Source organism: Eufriesea mexicana, unplaced genomic scaffold, assembly GCF_001483705.2.
Source record: "Eufriesea mexicana isolate 0111107269 unplaced genomic scaffold, ASM148370v2 scaffold994, whole genome shotgun sequence".
Lineage (NCBI taxonomy): Eukaryota > Metazoa > Arthropoda > Insecta > Hymenoptera > Apidae > Eufriesea > Eufriesea mexicana.
Genome location: NW_016909129.1, coordinates 86,272 through 108,165, shown reverse-complemented (window position 1 = coordinate 108,165; position 21,894 = coordinate 86,272). Strand labels below are relative to the sequence as shown.

The window sequence follows — 21,894 nt, the reverse complement described above, 5'->3', positions numbered from 1 at the left end:
CGGTGTTTTTAAATTTTAATGCCTACGGTACACCGTTCCGGCACGTTGTGACCCTCTCTTTCTCTCTCTCTCTCTCTCTCTCTCTCTCTCTCTTCTCTCTTTCTCGCTCTCGTCCCGATTCTCCAGCGGCAGCTCGAGCGGAAACTTATCCGGCCAAACTTTTCCCGAGAATCCTACGCGAAATCCCGAACACCGGTCCTCTTATGAAATTCAATGACTTACCGATCACGGTGAAGTTGACCTTGAGGTTTCTAGTCGGCGAGTTGCGAAAATCCACTCTGCACCTGTAAACACCCTGGTCGCTTTCCTTCAGATCTCGGATCGTCAGCTGTGCAGGCGGACTCGCCCTGAAAGTCGCTCTGTCTCCCCAAAAGTGCGACGCGCTCCACAGCTTGGCTTTGCCGAACTGCCGATTCCTCGCGTCGTAGCTGGAAAAGCATTCGTGTGCGAAAGTTATTGGTAGCAGCGATGGCAGGGAACGGGGGATGATCGGTTCGATACGCGGTCGGGTAAGAAGAATCGAAATCGAAGCAACTACGAGAGGGCGAGGAAGCGCGTGCGCGCGATGGTCGCCGAGCGACGCGTACGTAGCGCCGGTCTTATCTAACCCGGACCAATTTTTCACTCAACTTTCGCAATTCGTCATAGTCGGAGGTCCGAGTGCGGGAGGAGTTTGCTTGCTCTTCAAGTCCCAAGCCTGAAACTCAATACAGACCGGCAGAAGTGCACTCGACCGAGAGAGTCAGATAACCTTTTAAGTACTTCGGAGATCGAGCCCTCCGAAATGGCATTAGCGAGTGTATCAGAGTCGAGGCCCGAATGGCCGACACAGGGGCGTTACCCTGGACCATCCTCGACACCGACCACGACGTCGGCCACGACAATGGTGACGCAGGCTCGTACGCGAGACAGCTGCCGAACCAACTTATCGGATACTCTTCGCGTCCACTCGTTTTCAATATACCCGACACCCTCGCCACTCTTCCATTCGCGTTTTATTCTCCCCGGCGACGAGCGAGCGAGCGAGCGAACGAACGAACGAACGGACGGACGGGCAGACAAGCTATGGACAGTCGTTGAAATTTTCGCGTCGCGACGTCGATTATCGGGTGGAGCGGCGAGCGAACGAGTTCGTAAGTCTAATCGAGCGCTAAAGTTTCGGCGAGTTTCAGCGATAAGACGTCGCATGGTCGATCAACGAGAGCACCGAGCAACGTTGACTCGTCCTGGGAAGTTTCGACAGTCGCGCAGTCTCATCCGGTGCACTTTGTTCACGACCATAAGACAAATTGGATTGGTTTTTAACGAGCGCGATGACTCGAGAGAGTTTCCCGAGAGAGACACGACTTCGATCTCCACGGACTCGTCGCCTTGCCTCTTCGCGGACAGCGTCTCGGCCCGTTTACCCTTCGTCTCCGCTGATTAACGAGGAATTAAGCAGGCATCGAGATGGCGCGACGCGTGAAAAAACCCTTAATTGCCCGGTCGTTTTTCCACGCGAAGCTTCAACGTCGATGCAATCCGTTCGAACGTTGCCGCGCAAGAAACGGGAAATTTAGTCGTTCTCCACGGATTTTAACCAGCGTCGAGAAGAGATGCTGTGGACACGGGAGAGATTTGCGGAGAATAAAGACGCGAAGCAGAGGGTGCTCGCGGGGAAACAGGGGAGGATCGCGATTAGAGAACCAAAGCGAATTGCTTCCGTTCCCGATACAAAGAGAATCGCGAACGTTTCGCGAACGTTTCGCGATAAATAGGACCCGGACGTTGTAATAGGAAAACGATGACCGTCGGTCGGTACGATGAGCTTTTCGAAGAGGTCGTTGCGTCGAGTGGTAAACGAGCATTTAAAGGCGGTGGTCGGTCGGCTGGCGAGGAGACCGAGACGATATCGAGGATAAAAGGGAGAAAAGGGGAAAGGACGGAATGAAGAATGGCGCGCGAAAGAACTCTGTCGTCGGGGTAGGAGAGAAAAGGCGGAGATAGGAGAGAATGGTCTCTAAACAAATTAAAATAATTGCCGCGACTCGTCGGGAGATCGTGCCGGACCGGCGAGTTAAAAGAACGTTTCCCATGAATACGTTAGTGTCGGTAAAACGAGTGTTCCGCGGAGGAGGCCGAAACCCGAAGGGGCACGGGGGTTGGCAGACAGGGCCACGGAGGAGACTTAACCACTCTCGGGACTCTTAAAAGGAGCTTAACTTCGCGCATAAAATTAAGGCATTGTAATTGCAGACGGCGTCGCCACTGCGGCAGCACATTTCTTTTCCTTCCGTTCCACCGTCTCTCCTCTTCCATTCCACCCTCTCGCACCCTTTCTCTGGATCGACACCTCCTCCCTACCGTCTTTCCTCCCTCTTCCGCTCGACCGGAAAATATAATTTGCCCGAGTTAACTTTCGTTCGTTGGAACCCGACCGACCGGCGGAACAGTGATAAAATGATTTTTAATTGGGATTAGACGTAAGCCGGAAACGTCTCGCGACGGCCAAAGTTCTCCCGCATGAATTTAAGCGAGCAGCTTTAAACCGCGATTCCAATGAATTTCGAATAACAATTTGGATTAAACGCGATCACGAGCAATTTTCGCCACCGCGATCCTACGAATCCGTTTGACTCGATCGTTTGCGGCCAGCTACGAGTTTCCGACTCGCCCCCGCGTTCGAATCGAAACGTAACGCGACGTACACGTACAGAGAGGTATGCACGTGGTCGAATATTCGGTGGAATCCTCGAAACTCGTACGAATCGCGGGTACAGTCTTAATTCCGCGACGCGCCGACTCGAAATGCGAAAAAACGAAATCGATTCTGCACTCGTTCTTCACCAACCGAGCGACGCAACGGCGTAAACTACGCATCCGTAACGTTTCCACGCGAACGTAAAATCCCGATATCGCGCAGCTCTCATTGACCAGCGCTCTTGATTCGCGCCACTGATTACCGGTTCCATGTTTCCGTATCCGTCGTCGCTCTCGATCCTCGATTCGAACCGCGCGCTGCGGTGTGGGGACCGTTCCGTGGCTGTAGCAGTGGCAACCCCTGTCGTTTCTAGCTGCCACTTTGCGCCGATCCCCGATTTCACCCACCTATGCTTACGCTCTCTTCTATCCTAGCCCCTATTTCGGCATTCTTCGAAATGGAATTCATGCCGCGGCATAATAGGACAGAGATATCAATCCGATCGGTGAATATAATATCCGATTACACGTCCGTGGACGACGTTCACAGCGTGGAAATCCACCTCGTTTTTCTCGAGGACATTAAACGTCTCTCGGACGCGTGCGCTCTCGTGTTCCTCTCTCGATATATCCTCTCCGTGAAATCCTATTATTTCCACGCGTCGTTTTTCCCCGTTCAATCGAAACTTTCTTCGCGAGAGTCGCGGCGAATCGGCCGATGCGACCGTTCCGAATGTCGACAATGATGATATTCGGTTATCGGGGTTCGCGTAATTTTTCGGAAAAATATTCCGCGATCCTTCGACGTCGAATTACGCACGGTTCACACGGGAAGGAACAACGCGAACAAAGCGGTCGAATCCGAAGAGTATAGAATAAAGAGCCAGAGAAATAGCGAGAGAGAGAGGGAGAGAGAGAGAGAGAGAGGGAGAGAGAGAGAGAGAGAGAGAGAGAGATGGTATAAAGGTGGTGATTGGTGAAATCCACAATGCACTCGTTTCGCGGCAGTCCCGGAAGGCAGATGATCGTTCCACATCGAGTGTTTCCCCGTTCGCGGTATCCATCTTTGTGCTCCGTCGATTTCAATACGATCATTTTCATACCGTTATAATAGTTCGTTTTCCACCGGGTCGCTATTCTTCTTCGCGAGCACTCGTGAAACAAATGACACGGTGCTCGATTTTTCCGCGTTGCGCGAAAAGTCATAATCTCGAATGATGCTCGCTTAACCCCGATATCCCGAGCAAATTTTAAATAAAAAGCTAAAAATAGGGTTCCTTTGGACTCGGTATCGTCGATCGAACGCGCGCGGATCGAGGAACGGCGGAACGGTGGAATGGAAACGGCGAATCAAATTCTTCTGGAGACTGAAACGATCGCGGCAGACAATTGGGAACTGTATTTACGACGTCGAGGAATGCGAGTGCGGCTGACAGAGTCATTGTATGAAAATGGATGACGGAAAGGGAGATGTACGAGGCGCATTGTGCTCCCCTCGCGGACACGTCGAAAACGCTATCGAGCCGTGGAATCGCGGATCGTTTAGGACTGTCCCGAGTTTCATTACGCGAACCGCGCTATCCAGCGGGAAGAAAGATGGTCGGCCGCAAATTCTGCTCGATTTATATTACCGCGGCACGAGCGGATGATTCACGAAGGAACGGGGGCAGAACGTCATATTTCGACGGGATTTCGCGGTTCGTTTCGCCGCTATCGCGTGTGCAAGGCGCGAAAATCAGCGTCGAGCACGCTCGATTTCGTGACAAGTCGTCGAAAGACGCGGGCGCTGCCACGGAGGTTGAAGAGCAGAGAGAGAGAGAGGGTGGAATAAGGGCGCGGCGATCGGCGAAAGGAGCCGATGCATACTTACAGCGCGGAGTTTGAACGAGTGGGTGGAGATGGGTGGATTAAGCAGGGGATGCCTTCATGCATAAATGGATGACAAAAAACAAGAGGGACATCCGGTGACGCGGTTGCGACATTTTTACATTTATCGCCAGATTCCCGGTTTACGGAGAGCGTTAGGTACGTGAGTTCACATACCGCGACGATCCTTCGTGTTAGCGCGAATGCAAATAAAGCGTAAGCAGATAAAAGGCTTCGCTGCCCACACACCGTCCACGCGGGGCTCGTGTTCGCTTTTCCGTTTCTCTTCTTTTCCGGCCTCTGGACTAACCCGGCGAATCGCCATTTCCCGATGGCACGCGCCATCTCGTACCTCGTACGACACGAGTCTGTGGAGTAATTACAGACGATCGAACGCTCTTTCCTTCCTCCTTCGCGTCTCAGTCTTCAACTTTAACGCCTCGACGTTACCCCGATTTGTTTCCTCTCGTTCGCGGTTGCGACGAATTTCCTCCGCGGCGGCCTTTGAGACGGTTCGCGCGCGCGATACGTTGCGAGCGATCTGCGACGGGGACGCGCGGAGAAATTAGAGGCGACGAAATAGCGGAGACGACGGTTGCAGGGTAGTCGGTGAAAAGCTCGTCGACCGATTTTCGAGTCGCGAGATATCGCGTTTCCGCTAAAATCTTGGAAAGGCGCGAAACCTCGAATGAATCTCTTGCTGCAAAGTAGCGTCAAATTAACGAGAGACGAGTTTCTGCTCGGCGAAACATAAGGGGACGGAGCGTAAACGAGAGAGATAGACGGGAAACGAAGAGGTCGGATCGCAACGCAGGCTGAGCAAAAGATAGAAAGAAGATTCCGTCACACGCTAATTAATTAACTGCGAGAAAGAAACCGGTTGCGCTTGCAAAAATCCATTTCACCGAACGAGCTTGTTTCCTTTGCGATCTTTGGTAAACGCGTAACCGTCGCGTCTCTTATCGATCGCGCAATAACGGCTGATTAATTTCGCGCCGAATATATCGTATTCCTCCTTTTCCGATTTTTCCCCGGGTAAATGGAATTACAGCCAAGTCGACCGGTAGCAGCTACGGATAATCATGGCTGAGATTTTGCGCGACGAATGAATAGCCGTATTGTGGAAGAAGCTGATTTCAATCTGGCAGAGAAAAGCAGAGGGGCGGGTTGGATGGAGAGGAAAAAAGGGAGGGAAATAAAAATCGCGAATGCCTCGTCGCGAAGGAAAATAAAAGGAATGGTCCGCTTCTTCTTCAAAGGCCGGTCCTTTCGAGTTATCGTAGAAAACTCGATCGTTATCGAAGGCAAACGACGATGACCCGAGGGAAATCAAAATATAGAAAAGCATCGCGTTGCTTACGGAGCTTTTGAAAATGACAAGGCGTACAAAGACCGAGAGGATTGGTCGAAGAAGAATGGTCGTGGTTGAGGAGCGTCTGGTCCTCCGCGGAGAGAGCTTTGCTTCGTCGAGGAGTCTTATCGTGGCTACAAGAGCGCAAGTACACGCGTACGCTCTGCCATTGGTAACGATTCGCGGTCGACCACGTTTATTTTTTCCTCCGTTCTCCGTAAACTTTGCCGATAAAATCGTCGAATCGTGGATAAACGAGTTGGAATCGGTGCCAGAGCTGTTTATATCGGTCTCGCGCGTACCCGCGATCGCGAGTAGATCGAGACACGCGTGGTCGGACGGTGCGCGCTTCACGACGTTTGATCCGCGCGAGGAAATTTTTCACGGCAGCGACGGCGGAACCGAGATAGGCGGATATCGCTATCCACGACATTTATCGGGAAAAGTCGAATCCCCGTTTAATCGTTTATTAGATCGTCGCGAATTAGCGGTTGTCAATGGACGCGGTAAGAGACGGGATTTATCGGTACGAACATCAAACGTGCATCGAGCTCGTTTATCGAGCACGGGAAATCTAGGTACGCGCGTGTACGCGAGATAAAAGCGCCAGCGATATCGCGCTTGCAAATGTAAACGAGGTCGATGATCCGTGATCGGTCACCATTTATCTATCAATAGCCACGGCGGATCATAAGCGGCGGTTTCGTTGCAGCGACGTCCTTTCGAGTTATCGTTGAATCTCCATCGCTCCGGTAGAATTCGCCGACCAATTGTGGTCAGATCGCACTCTCCATATATATATATATATATATATATGTGCGGTCGCATTCGGCCGAACGTCTCGATCGCTGTCTTTGTCCACTCGGGATTAAAGCGGTTGTCGAAATTATCGCGAAAATTAACGAGAGAATTAGCGCGACGATTAAAATTATAACGTCGGGTCACGGTTCGAAGCGCGTATTACGCGGGAATATAGGTATATACGTTCCCCCGATGGAAGATAACGACGGCGTCGGATGGAATCGCACTCGAGTCTAGTTTCGTCGACTGGATTCGTCAGTTAAACGCGGTAGTGGAGAAACGTATGCGGTCAGACCGTGGTGATTACTCGATCATTGTGCCTGACAGTGGTCGTCGTACGGATATAGTCAGACGATCTCGCGAAATGGGAAGCGGTTTCGCGCGACTCGAGATATTCCATCGATTAATCGATCGAGATCGATATTCGATAGACTGATTGCACGCCACCTTTTCGACCAAGCGTCGAAAAATCGGGAAACGATTTAAGGTGTCGCGTTTGAACGGAGATACTCCCCTTCGTTCCTCGTTCACGATCCAACCGGCGAGAAACAGCCTCCGATTGTTCGTTTTACGGAAACGGAAAAAAGTAAAAAGGGGAACAGAGAGAAAGTAAGAAAGAAAGAAAGAAACAAAAGAAAAGAAAAAAAAAAATGGGGGATGAAAAAGGAAACGACAGAGTTTGAAAGAAAAGAGAGATTGCGCGGAAGATTGGTTTTTTTTTGGTTAAACGATAGCAAACGTCGTGATAAGTGTTAATCGCGAAACGGACATTCCGTAACAATAGGCCGTAATAACGGATGGTACGGTTTGCCGGTTCGTTCGTGGCGTTGCACGTACGAGAAGTCCGCCGGTGTGTCGCGTAACAGCATGGACAATGGCGCGATAATTCGAGCCGGTGAAACGTGCATCCGACCTGTCACGACACACGTAACGTCGTACACGTAAGTCGACCACAGTGTCAGCGGGAAAACAGGTCAATCGACTTCTCGATCGAGAACGGTTTCGACGGGTTGCGACGTCTCGTCTAGTTAAGCATCGCGGTGATTTGCACCTTCGACAATGCGAAGCACCGGCTTCCGCGGTCGAGCGTCAGCACAGGGAGTTTTCGATTTCTCTCTAATTCCTGCAGACGCGTCTGTCTATTCATTTACAAATTACCGTGGCGCACCAAATTATCGCGCCACTGAGCCACGATATAACGCAAGAATATCGCGGGAGGGTGGAAATAAGGGATGGCGAACGGGCGGCGCGATGGAAGGACGGGCACGCGTAGGTTAATCGTCGGTTCGTCGGGGTACGATCGCTCTCGGTCGAGGTCAGGCAGAGGGGAGAAACAACGAAGGAGTCGCGGTTGAACCACCCCCCGTTCCTCCCGCGTGCCAGGATACTCGACGGAGCAGCACCTGACGTCAGCGCGATCGGTACTTCCGTCGGGTGGGTAGGAGCCGGAAACCGTTCGCAGGTGTGCGTCCGTATGCTCCAAGTTTACCGCACAATCCGGCAATTCATCGCGAGAAGTAATTAAAGTTTGTATGCGAGTTTGATGATCCTTGCTCCGTTTCGCGTTGTCTCGCGTGTATATACACGCGCGATCGATTAAGCGATCGCAGTGGCGTAGACGCGGAACCCTCGAATTATCGAGTTCCAACCAGAGGGTAGCTACCAGAGCCGGAGTTTCGAGCAGGTTTGTCGGCGGGAAACGACGAAAGAAGGAAGAAAACGAGGCGGAGACGAATGGTCGAGAAGAGGGAGGAGGAAGACGGACACGCGTTGCTCGAACGATCGGTGAAGCGGAAGAGGTCGAGCATGGGAAGGAAGAGAAATGGAAGGGGCGGTGGAGGGAGGGTGGGCAAGATAGAAGACAGTTTAATAGCGACGGCAGCGTAATATGGCGTCGCGAGCGTTTAAGGGATTGCAGCCGGGGGATGCGTTTGCGTGTTCGTGTCAACGATCCTACACGGTTAAGCGGAAATGCCAAGTGGCGCACTCTCGTTAGCCGATGCGTCTGACGGCGAGTGCGCGTTTACGCTGGTTATGACGTTTGATCTTCGGACGAGGGTTCCTCGAGTTCCACCGGTGTTTCGTCGACGCGTCGTTGCTGCTGCTGCTGCTGCTCCTTGTCCGCGCTTTTCCCTCGTATCGCTTCCCCGCCGACGACCACGCGAGTACATCTCCTTCGGAACACGGGCGCGGGGGTTCAATTCGCGCTAGGAATTGCACCGGGGCAATTAACCTCTCTCGAAACGTCCCGCTGTATTTTTACTCCGCGCGGGTAGAGCCGTGACCGGGGTAGGAGACAATTACATTCCTGAATGCGCAAGTAGTCTCTTTTTAATCCTGGCACGCGTTTAATAAGCGCGGTATTATCCGTCCTGTCAGCCGGGAAAGGTGGTTAACGTTGCTGCTCGGAATAACTTGTTCCACGCTGCCCGTAAAAATCTTAAAAACTTCTCGCGACGACGGCTAAAGCCTTTATCTCGAGACCAAAAAGCTCGCCTCGTGCCAGCGCGCACGCGCGCGTCGCTCGAGCAAAGTGTGACGCGAAAATTAGCGAAACCCCGAAACGATTAAATCGTTGGGGTATAACCGAAGGCAGATTCCATCTCCGAGGTCTCGAAAGCCAACTGTTCGAACCGAGCGGAGAAAACGATGCCCGAATAATTTGGATACTTTCCAATTAAGCAGCTTGTCCGAATTTGCATTTCATAAGCGACGTTCGTTTACCCCGTGACGTCGGAACACATTAATTAGAGATAGACCGTGTCGTAAGTGTATATTGCGCAGACGATGCTGTTCTCGTAGCCCCGATCCTACTCGCGTATCCTGTATAACTCCATTTATGCATGTACACACAGCTGTACCAATGCATGGGTAATAAGGGGATTGATCGACAGCCATCTTGAAACTCGTACTATCCACTCGAGAAAGCAAGCCGTGCAACGTTATTACCTCCTCGAGTCTCGAAAGGAGCTATACACCGTGGATTCTTCCTTTCTCTCACGGGTTATAGCGAACACCGGGGTACAAAACGATCGAGAAGAACTCGCTCCTCGGGCGAATTAACGACGCTTCGCGATGATCGCGCGACACATGCGACATATGCGTCGCGTACGCATACGTAAATCGCGGCAATTCGTGGCAATTGGCGCGAATTTCATTTCGATTCCGGTACACGGCGCCGCGGCCCGATCTAAGTGAAATTTATTCCGCTCGTATTTTTTGAAATTTCCCGTTCACCGTTCCCGTCCGCGACGCAGATTAAATATTAATATCGAATCCGGTGCTCCCGCGTGTCGAATATCAGCGCGCAGCCTCCGGAGGAAGACATTTCCAAAGTTTTTATCGCGCGTTCGAGTAGCTGTACGAGTAGCTCTGTACGAGTAACGAGTACGAACGGAGCGGTTGAATGACTCGCGGAGAGAATAAAAAGCAGTCTCTCTCTCGGCTTTACGTGTTTCCCACGCGAGGAAATAAGACTTTTTACGAGACGCGATGATATCGAACCGGGAGAGTCGGAGGCCCCGTATTACGCCGTGGTTGCCCGCGCTTCGATCGAGGGTCATTCGCGCCTTCGAAACCGAGATTCCGCGGGTTCGTTTCCCGTTCGTTTACAGCACGCGTGGCATTCGTCCTCGGCTCGAAATTACCCGCTCGACGCTCTCGCCACCGCGGACACGGCCGCCATTTTCTAATCACCGCGGAGCCCGCGTTACCATCCGTTTTATCGGCCATTTTATCGCCCACGATGGACTAGATCATTCAGCAGTCGATCCTGAACGGAGCGAAGAACCTTCTAAAAAATGAGGCTTCGCGCGAAGACAGAGCAGAGTGACAAAGCGTGTTCGGACGTTGGCAAAAAGACGGCGCTTCTTCTCCTACGCGTTGGCGAAGAGGTATTTTCGGACCGGCCGTGATCCTCGTTTTACGGGGCGCTTCGTAAAAGCGATATTTACGAGGATCGAATCGAATGACGAGGACGGAACCGGAGTATAAAGAACGGGACACAAAGGCGATTCGCGGATGAACGAAATCCCACTTTCGTTTTGGTTTTTCGCGCGTAGGATCGCTGGGAAATCCGCTGGCAAACCGCGAGTAGGCGGTTTCGCGACGGTCGTGGAAATTGCAGGCATGTCCGTTGTCTCGCGTAATCACCGGGTTTTCCACCTTTTCTTTTTTTTTTGTTTTCCAGCCAAGCGTCCGTCTCGCTAGAACAAAGGTATTTCACGCTGGTACTTGCCGCGTGGTCGGGGTATCGGATGAACTCGATTTTTAAGCAAGGCGCGATTTTTTTCGCGATCCATTACGATCGAACGGGAACGATAACGATCGTTTCGGCGGACGCGCGGAGGAGGCCAGGGGTGCGGGGAGATTTGAAAGATATCTCTCGTAAATAACGATGATGGCTTACCTGTAGAGAGGTTCGCCGCTGTCCTCTTTGAACCAGAGCACCATAGAGACGGCGTCGTTTGGCTCACGGGGTTGTATATTACAGGGCAAAGTTGCTCTCTGTCCTGCCACTCCCTGTATCGACTCCATGGGTACTGTAACACAGTGACAGCTCGTTGAAATCTCTTTTTTTTCACCCCCCTCTCTCTTCCCGTATACCAGCATACATGGAACGAGGAGACCAACGAAGAGTTACGACGCGACGCGGATGCGAAAATCACGCGATTTTTCGAAAAAAGGGCAGCTACGAATACGGAAATGGTCGGGACGGTAACGGGCGGATAAGCGGCGGGGGTCGATGAATCGGAGAAAGGGGACGGGGAGAAAGTGGAAAGCTCGGAGCAAGGACGGAGACGATCCGCGAGAAGGAAAGTTTTGGGTTAGTCGCGCTTTTACGCGAGGAAACTCGTAATTAATTCTGCTTGGGTTTTTGTTCGTGGAACGAAACGTATCGACGTTTCGTTTAAAAACCTTTTATCGAGACGGCCGGGGCCGAGCCTCGAGCACCTTTGGAATTAAGAATTACGACGAGCCTCGGAGTTATGGATATTTTCCCGAAAAAGAGAAATCCCTCGCGATCCATTATCACGGAATGGAAAGTATCGACGGTTACGTTAATAGGCTGGAAATAATTTATCGCTTTCGCGTATTCGGTCTTTACCATATTCGAGACGGTGCGATGCTGTCTATGGTACGACGCAACGTGAAATATACTACTCGAACACTCGGCTAGAAATTGCGCGTACACGTACGGGTCGTTAAATCTCTTTTGGCGTTAAACCGACAGCGAAAAATCGCGCGCGAGATAAATTACTCTTTAAATCGTGGAATATTTCGTAGCACGAGCAAGTGGTCGCGTGGTTGCTTCGTAAGCGAACCGAAATGGTCCCGTCTTTGTGCGCGAAAATATTTTCGGCTCGCACGGGCGTAAATAAGTCGCGAAAGATGAACCGAATAGACGGCTCGCGGTCTAAACGAAATGGAGGTAGAGAGAGAGAGAGAGAGAGGTTAATATATTACAATAGACTCGTGGGTACAGCGGTACGCGAGACGTATATAAATTTCGATGACGAAAAGAACGCGAGCAATAAACCGTACTCGCGCGTAAAGCAAATCGGTTGTCGGTCGTTCGACGCAAAGTGGGTACTTAAGCACGGTTCACGACACTCACTGTTCCGTCCCTCGGCACCACCGACGAGCACTTCCGGCAATAATGCAGATTTTTATCGGGCAACTTGGTCCCGACGTCGTTGCCGTCACAAGGTTCATGAATAATCCTTCCGCATTCGGTTTTGCGAGTTTTTCGAGAAGGAAGGTCTCGCCCGCTCCGGTTGAAATACCTCCGATTCGTCGGCGCGCGCTCGCCCCCGCCTCGCTGGTAATTAGCCGCGCATTAATCGCTTAAGGACGACTCGTAAATTAACGTCGATGACTCGCGAATATTTACGATCGAGCTTCCGCGGGAAACACTCGCTTGGCCCGTGTTATTTATCGTGCTGCATCCCAGCGGCAGCCATTCCTCGTTCGGGATCTCGTCGTGACGTCCGGTATATTTTCTCCGTCGTATCGAGACGTATAACCACCGTACGCCATCCGAGTGTTTCTAAGCGATACGGATTCCGCGCGACGCGCGACCACGCGGAATGAGTTCTGCGAGAAAATGGCATCGCCGTGGCGAAGTTTGTCGGTGAAATTCGTTTAAGTCGATGTCGACCGGGGTATTCGTCGACGTCGACGGGACGTTTCGAGTCTCTATGCATTTTGGCGCGGAAACACGTATCGCATTTACGTCCGCGTTACAACGACTTTATGCAAGTACGTGCTTCCGCGAACCGTTGCGCGGTAATGCGAAAATTCGTTTTGCCCGCTGGCATCGCGGAAGAACCAGCGTCGCGTTAGCTTTTCTTCCGGCTAACTACGCGTTGGAAATTCGCGCGGCGAGAATTGGGCAACGACGTCGAAATTGTTTCGCAGAGACGTCGACGACCCGTTAAATTCCTCCGCGATCGATGCTCGAGGACGATCGAGTCGTTTCCGAGTCGCGCGGATAACGAGGTGATTCGTTGAACGTTGAGGATATCGTTAAAACCGTCGAATCGAGGATGGAACGCCTTTGTCCGAGGCTCTCCGATCCTTCCTTCATCGACGAAATGCGCGTTTGTCGCGTGTATCGCCCGTCCTCCCGACTATGCCTCTTAAAACGTCCCCGTGAATTTAAAGTACGCGATAACAGAATGGTCGATTAATTAGGAATTTCCGTCCGTTCGCTGTTGCTCGCTGGCCAGTATACCATGCTCGAGAACTAATTAACGTAGATCGAAAACTTAGGCAAAGCGATCTTGTATCGTATACGAGCACTTTTCCCGACTCGGAATTTAATTTAAATTCTTTAGAAAACAATGATGTCACGCAGCACCGTCAAGCGGTCATATAATAAACCGAGTCTGCTTCTGACACTTCTGTTGATGAGTATAATTACCGCGACGCTAAACTCGGACCAGAATTTTGAGGCAACCTCTCTCTCCTCTGTTCGCTGGCCCCCCTGTCTCTTCTCCGTCCCTTTGGCCCACGTTTTCATTCTCTCGTCGCCCAATCTGTCCCCTATTCGCTAAATTTTTCTTACGCCGCTGCCTTTCTTCCTTTCTTCCTTTCTTTCTTCCCACTATGTTCCACTTTCGCCACCGATTTTCCCTCCCTATTCCCGCTCATTTTTCTCCCGCGGTCGATTCGCGTTAATCGAGTTAGAAATCGCTCTCCGACCCCTTTACCCTGCCTACGCGCCAGCGTTTCTCTTCGGGTATTCGGCCTTTTTCAGCGAGGAGGAAAGGGGGCAGAGGGGGCGCACGCGATCGGAAAAGCCGCCGTGCCGTAATGCTTTTCCGCGGGAGAACGACGACAGTCGATCCTTTCAGCCGGAAATAATTTGGCTGGCTGAAGAGCGGAGGAATAAGCGAAGAATGATTTCCAAGACTGGCGAAATTCCGTATTTAGCGGATGATGCCTTGCACTCGGTAGCGAGGCTGGCCAAAAAGAATAGGCCAAGCAGAATATCTTTCTGGTTCTTTATGTCCGGTCGCCGAGATGGAATACCGGGCCGGCGGAAAACGGGTCGTAAAGGTTTCGGTGCAGCTGGCTCTCGCATACATTACGAGCCTTTATTCCACGGGAAAGGAAAATGGAACGGCCGAGGGGGAGTGAAAGTTTTGAAAGATGGCTGGATGGGAAATCTAGCAGCGGGAAGGATGAATCGGTTCGCGGTAGCTCGACAAAGAGTACGACTATGGACGGTGGGTAGCGCGCAGCTCTGCTTAGACGGTAGCCTAACTAGTCGTGGTTCGAATCGCCTTCCGACCCTTCCAATGCAACGGATCCTTCGGCCGAAGAAAGGTTCGATCTGCCCGACGAGAAGAAAGCGGTGGAAAGTCGATTGGCCACGGCCTTAAATCGCGCAATCGACAAACCCAATGGCGCGAGTCGACGTCGGCCAAGGAGGAAATTAAAACGCGCATATTCAAGGGCGACGTCGAACCATCAATGATTAAAGGCGAATCCTCTATCTCTTTCTCTCTCTCTCTCTCTGGTATTTCTTGCTCTCGCGAATAAGATATTCCGCGCGCACTTGTCCGCGATCGACGCGAACGATTGCATAATTGCGACGGGTATTCGTTACGTGCATTGTCGTCGAGCGTTCGTTTGGTTTCTTTCGGTAAAATCGGCGGGCCCCGCGGACGGGAAAGCTTGCGCAATTCCTGCGAGTGGATTCAACCGCGAGTGCTGCGTGGCTATTATTCCGTGCCGCACTCGAATTTCTCTCGAGCGTCGAAACTTTTTCCTCCGTTACGAAATGCGCCGGAATACGCGGTACATTTTCGTAACTCGGGAATAAACAGGTAGCAACGTTGCGCTTGTTACGATCGCGCTTAAACGAGACGTAAGTGGCGTATATAAAAGCGGCGAACGCGTTTGATATTTCCAATTCCGTTTCGCATTTCCGACACGCCAGATAGTCGCGATTTTTCTCCGCGTCGGCGTTTCTTCTCTTTTCTTTTTCCTGCAGAAACGGGATAATCGGGGAGAACGTTGCGGTGGTGGTCTTGGTCTTGGATTATTGACCAGCTTCCAAAGTAGAGAGTCCTTTGTCTCTGTCGCGTTTGATTGTAAGCGGAACGAAGCGACGCTTTACTCGGTTAAAGTAGTAGCGGAGCCAACGACATGGCTGCGCGACTTTTACGCGATTAGGCGTTTTTCGTTTACCCTCTGCAGAGAGATCAGAGACGCGGAAGGGAAAAAGCGAGGCCGGGATTTATTTGAAGAAGCGGCGCGTGCCGTGGTAAACGACGCGACGGACGAGAAGAAAATTCGAAATTAGCCATTGCCGAGAGGATGGCGAAATGGTCTTGAAACTATCGCTTCGATAGCCTCGAATCGTCTATACGGTGCCATCATTGTCCATGGCAACCCGTGTCCGGAGCGTTCTCGCGCAACAGAGAACGAAGCTGACGGCAGAGTAATTCGCAAACAATCGTATGCGGCTACTGTTACCGCGTGTTCACCTTTTAACCGCGTTACGCGACTTCAATTTGGACAGACGCTGGGGGAACGGTTGATTTTACACGGATCGAAATCTGCACAAAGTGCACCGGCAAAGCGTCGCGTGTACACAAACTCGCTGTTTACCTTCGAGTTTACGACAGGGGCCTGTAAACGCTATACGCTTCGAGTATATACGCGGCTTAATTTTATAACGTTGTTTATGACCGAGAACGAATTCGCGTTCTTTTTCCCCCGGGGGTATCGACGGATTTCGCTTTCGCCTTAATCGCGCGTGATTTACGAACGGTCGACAAAGGTCGAAGTAATTGTGACCGGATCGCCGATAAATCTATCGCTTTCCTGCTTAATCTCGATTTGTCCGCGGATAAAAAAAAGGGAAACAAAATAACAAAAAAATATGCTCGTACGCTAGCGCGACGACAGGCCGGATGAGAAATGTTTCACGAGCGGACGTCAAATCCATCGACAAACGAAATGTTGGCTGCTCGCCAGACCTGTTTGCCGTTCGAACGTTCCCGCCCAGTTCGCTGTTTACTAACTGGCCGGTTTACAGGATAAAGAAGAACGGAGGAGACCACTTACGGTTTCGCGGTTTTCCCAGGCCCGAAAGGCGAAACTCGGCGCGAGCTCTCGCGATACGCGAGACGGCGGTGGTTTGGTCCCCTTGGTCGCGTTCGTCCACGGATCGGTTCGATTCGCGAACGACGGCGACTCGAAGGTACGGCGGTTGTATTTAAATGGAAATCGCTGGTCACGATATTGGATCTTGTTCCCGATCCTCTCTTCGTTTGCAAGAAAATCAACGAGTTTGTCTTTGCTTTGTTATCGGCTCGTCTGTTTCTCTCCCCGGTCCGTTTTTCTTCGCCCGACTCTACTGCCGTCGTCTCCCTGTCGGCCCGTTCCACTTTTTTCCTTTTGCTAACCCTGACTCGAGCAAAGAGAAAAAGCCGTACATTTCCGAGATTGGTTATAAAGAACAAACAGAAAGGAATCGATGTAATTGACGTAGGAACGGAGACTTTCCCAAGAAACCCACCGTTTCCGACAGCAGAAATTGTATTCGCGGAAATGGCAAAGATCACGGCACCGAGTGCATTATTCAGTTTGAAATCGAAAGCGCACTCTTGCCCTTCTCTTCTTTCTCTCTTTCTTTCTTTCATTCTTCCCTTCATTCTTTCATCGATCTCTGCTCTTGCTCCACTCGCCGGCCTCTTCTTTCAGCCCCTTTCTTCGGTATCCCAACTGCCCCGTTTTTGTTCTTCCCCGAGAGACACGGTCGGTTTTAAAATCATATCGAAGCGGGATGACTCTTGCACCGACGTCTTTTTCCTCGTCCGGAAACCTCTTACCGCGATTTACCGCGTCCGACCTCTCCGGATCCGTTACCACTCGCCACTCTTCTCCACGCTTTCTCGTCCCGCCTTCGATTTCTCTCTCTCCCTCTCTTTCTCTCTCTCTCTACGTCTCCATGGCAACAAGTCCCCGCTTGTAGTTTCCGTTTTAACAACTTTTCCGCCGCCATTATCCCATGGTTTATCACGCGGAATAATAACGCGCGATGCGGAACGTTATCGGAATACCGTTATAATAATTCATACGGTTACAATAGCACGGGCCGTCGGTAAGGGTTATTACGTACGCATTATCCGCGCGCCAGGAACTGGCTGTTACTGGCTGATGAAAATTTGGCAAAACGACGACACCGGTGCTCCGCTTTTTTCCCCCGGATATATTCCAGCCGAATTCGGCCTCCCGTTCTCGTTTCCAGCCGAGCGTAAATCATCGGGCGGTGATTAAACAAACGCCAGTGTAATTATTCATCCGGGACACGTATGATTAGTTGGCTCGAAAACATAATTGACCGACCGTATTCGCGGCGTTGACGAAGAAGTATCGATGCAATAACTGAAATTCCATCAACGCTGACGATGCTGCTTCTTCCCGTCCGTTTCGCCGATTACCATTTGTTTATCCGTTTCGTATATTTCCCCTCTGCTATTACGGGAAAAAATATAAATAAATAGAAAAATGTCGGCGAATCGCTCGTGCAATGAAACGAAAAGGGACATTGGTTCCGGAGCTCTGCTAGTCGTGGCAAGATATCCGTCGGATGGTCGATGGACGGTCGGGGTGGATGGTCGTGGATGGTCGTGGTCGGAGCAGAGGTCGTAACCGTTGTAGGGAGGATGCATCGAACCCTTATCACGCGCAGCATCCATCGGATACGTTGGCCGGTCGGCCGTATATGCTAGCAGCTAGACGATTTAGCCCGAGGGGTAAACATCGAGGCTGTATTCAGCGGGATTCCGGATGGAGAAGGACGTCGTAGGGGATCCGGTGGTCGGTGTTGGACCGGTGGGCTTCTGGAGGCACACGGGGATGCAGATTTTGCGTATGGAGGACGGAAAACCGTGCGTGGCGGTGCGCTCGTAGGGGTGGCTCGGAGGTAGTGGAAGCTTGGAAATCGGTTATCGTGCTAATTGACTGCGGATTATCGGACCCGACGTCGACGTCGACATCGACATCGACGTCGTTAACCGGTATACCTTGGAGCGAGCGACGCCGCTTCACCGCTCGACGCCCGATTCGATTCTCCGAGCGTCAAACTCGTCGTAATTGAGATCGATTATCGATGAACGTCGTTTTTAGGGAAACGAAGCGGGAGAAGCAACGCGACGGGGAGTGGAAGATGGATTCGCCGAAGGGAACAGAGCAGCTAGTGTTTGAGCGGTGCGGTGATCGAGGCATCGGTTCGCCCTACATTTATTCGTAAGACGGTCGGATAATCGTATCCGGTTTAGGCGAACAGAGAGACCTTTCGCATCGATCTCGAGGAATTCGGGCAAAGGTGTCGCGCGTAGCCGCGATTCGTGGAGAATAACGGGAACTGGGAACGGGACCGGGACGGGACCGGGATCGGGATCGAGCTGTTTCGGGAACGATGGCGACCGGTGGGACGTGGAAAATAGGTTTCTAAGCGCGAAACTTTTCCTCGGATAAACGTAATGAACGCGTGGCGCAATGCGAAGCGGTTCAAGTTCGTCGCCAGTTACCGTTCGGGTAGCTCGATGCTATTAGGGTCAAGCTGATTCTGCAAAGCTGTCGGGAAACTCGTTGGATAAAGGAAAAAGCAAAGGTAAATTTATAAAAATGTCTCGTGGCTCGTACTCCCGATTAATTAAAACTTCAACCGCCTTGGGGCGATTCATCGGTCAACGTACACCACTTTTCTCTTCTACCATTTTCAACTAGGCCGCTTTGTAAGCGTCTTGTTTTATGGCTGTTAAACGCGCTTCTTTGCGAAAACGTTAACCGCATAATTTTATAACGCGGTTAGGTGCACTTACATCTCTGCCAGGCGTTCTTGCCCGACTTAAATTCCACCTTCGATCCTTTTGCTTTAATTATTCGAAATTGGATAAATGCTCGTTAAAAATTCATCGCAGATTCTTCTTTCTTTTTTTTGCAGGACGGAAGGTGGATTATCGTAAGGAATCTCCGAGTATCGCCGGAAGAATTCGGGAAGAATTGGAGAAGAATTCGAGAAGAATTTGCAGGTGAGCGAGAGATTCGTGACTACGAGCAAACATAATTATCGCGAAATGTAGGTTGCCGCGAAAGATAGACAACGGACGTGGCTCGGATGAAAAATCGTGGAAAAATAAGAAAAACCGTACGCGTTGGCTGGACGCGAAACATTTTCGAAACAAAAACGGTGGGTGATTAATTAGGAACCGTGCGTAAATCGACTGGATCGATGGATCGTTCGCCGTTGGAAAAGTTGCAAGCAAAGTTCGGATGCAAGGTTTTTCACCGTGCTCGAGTTTCGGAAGGATGATAGCACCGACAAAACTGTCGGTACGCGCGTGGTACCGATGCATTTGCGTTTCAAGCAAATGCCGGATATTAAATATAATAAGCGAGGGATAAGGAAAACGAAGTTTCCGATAGCGTAACAAGTTTCACTTTTAGTCGGGCCAGTTTTGCCTTTGAAAATGCGGAGAAGGGTTCTCGTTATCGCGACGCGTTTATGGAAATTTCGCGCAACGTCTATTCGCGGATAATTCGCGCTAACGAGGGAAATTACGATGCCTCGTTTCGTCGAAAATATCGGATAAAAACTTGGCTGTTTGAGCGATACACGCGGAGACTGCGGAACGCTTTGACAGGATCGCCTAACGAACGGCGCACGCACGACGGATAAGAGACGTAAGGATAACGCGATTTGGAAAATTCGCGATACACAGCGGGAAAACCGATAGACGAAAACCAAGCCTGTAGAATATTCGGTCCGCTCACGAGTGCAACTCGATTAATCACCGGTTAGTTTACGTCCTTTGATCAACTGCGTCGTCGTTACTCTCGAATTCGCATTTTGGTCTCGTCTAACTTTCCCCGCCGTAACTTACGAACCGCGCGCTCCGTACTGATTCCACGGAAAAGTTTCCCGGCGTTATCAAGAAAATATAAAACCGGGCGAAATCTACTCGGCGATGAATCCGCCAACTCGCGAAAGAAAACGAACGAGGAAGTTTGCACGGGAACCGAGCGCGAATGCGCGTTACCGTATTTGCTTTAAGCAATCGACGGTTAGCACTGACGCGTACGACATGTGCGTATCGTGAATTTATTTGCACGAATGTTCGCGCGATATTAGCGCGTGATGGTAACGACCGTTATTTAATAACGGCTTTTCATTGACCACCGGATTTTGTGACATTAACCGCAGATGTGCGGTTTCTATGTAAAACGTTGCAGTACAGCTGCGCGTAATTTCCTATTACGAATCGTCGTTAAGATACGAGGCGCCATTATCCCGCTTTCAAGAGTGCCGGGAACAATGGAAATCAAATTTCAGGTTTTTCCTCCGTGCGGTAGAAAATGGCACCTCTCGCAGAGATCGCGACACCGCGTAGGATTTCCATGGTCCTCGTGTTCCGTCGCGGTTTCCAGCGCGATTGTTCCGCAACAACCCCGGAGTCATCGGCCATAGGATGAATTCTAATTCGAATTCTAATAGCGCGCCGGTTTTAATATCCCTTTCGTTGTTACCCTTATCGAAACGTTATTAAACGCGATACACGCGCCACGCTGTACGTCGGTGCAACGATATAAGGAAAATCGATGTCGCGATACGTGTGCGATGCGTGTAGCTTTTCGTTTTCCAACGATCTTGCCCCCCCCCCCCCACAGGTCTCCCTCTAACGTCCAATCGCGTACATGTTACGCTTGCGTTAATCCAAAAAACAAAAAAAACAAAAAAATAAAAAAAGAGAAAAACTTGCCAACGCCCCTTCCATCGAGGCTGTCGTTGAAACGAGAGGCACGCGAACGATTTGCAGAAACGGAAATTGCTCTCTTTCATACGGAGCGATCTTGCTGAATTCGCCTAGCTACGGGGCAACAAATTTTCTGGCAAACCGGGTCAATGGTGTTCATCGATTCTAGCTTAAGTGCTTGATTTTAGTTATAAGAGAGGACGGTGTCGTTCGGTCCCGATACGGACCAATCGCGATACAAGGTTCAAACGCGTGAAAAATTCAACGTAATTCGTGTCGAAATCTTTTTTTTCTCCTTCCTTCTTTTTTTTTCTTTTTTCTCCCGTTTTTGTTTTCTCTTTTTGTTAGTTCGATCAGAGAGAGAGAGAGAGAGAGAGAGAGAGATGGAGAAAGACAGGGGCGAAAGAGAGAGTGGGTTGCGCGGGCGAAACGAGATCCGAAAGTCGTTCTCGTCGGTTCGATACACCGTGGATGGTACGCGTATAAATTTCATCGGGGATTACATCCGCCGTGAGAACGCGAAATCCTCTTAATACACCCCTGTGAGTTGTACGTAATTAGGTAATTATTATTTCACGTTCATTTCGAGGTCCATGTCGCGCGCACAAGCTTAGTATGCCGTACCGAAATATCGGCTCTCGGGACTGTCCTCCTCCCTTATCGGCTTGTTACCTTTAACACGGCTGATAGGGTAATTAACAGAGACGGGTTAAAATTGCAGCGGCCACAGATTTTTCTCTTTCGTCGGATCACCCACGACCTACCGATTTCCACGGTTTTAACCCTTTAACCAGGTCTCCGTCCCTGGAGTCCGTCCCTCCCGTAGAAAGGAACGCCGTGCCAAAGGTGGAAGCGTTACACGCGTGCAGTTTCTAGCATTCGGGGTCAAGTCTTTTGAAAAAAAAAAAAAAAAAAAAA

General features: G+C 50.9%; 1 protein-coding gene across 1 annotated transcript in view; it reads right to left on the bottom strand.

Annotated features, from left to right (window-relative positions):
• Window positions 1–21,894, bottom strand: part of LOC108547339 (nephrin) — a 99,426-nt gene that overhangs the window by 72,632 nt on the left and 4,900 nt on the right. Inside the window, exons 2-3 of the mRNA XM_017899810.1 lie at window positions 11,106–11,238; window positions 223–428 (exon numbers count right to left, since the gene is read on the bottom strand). Of these exons, the coding sequence (XP_017755299.1) occupies window positions 223–428; window positions 11,106–11,238 (339 nt within the window). The remainder of the gene's footprint in view (window positions 1–222; window positions 429–11,105; window positions 11,239–21,894) is intronic.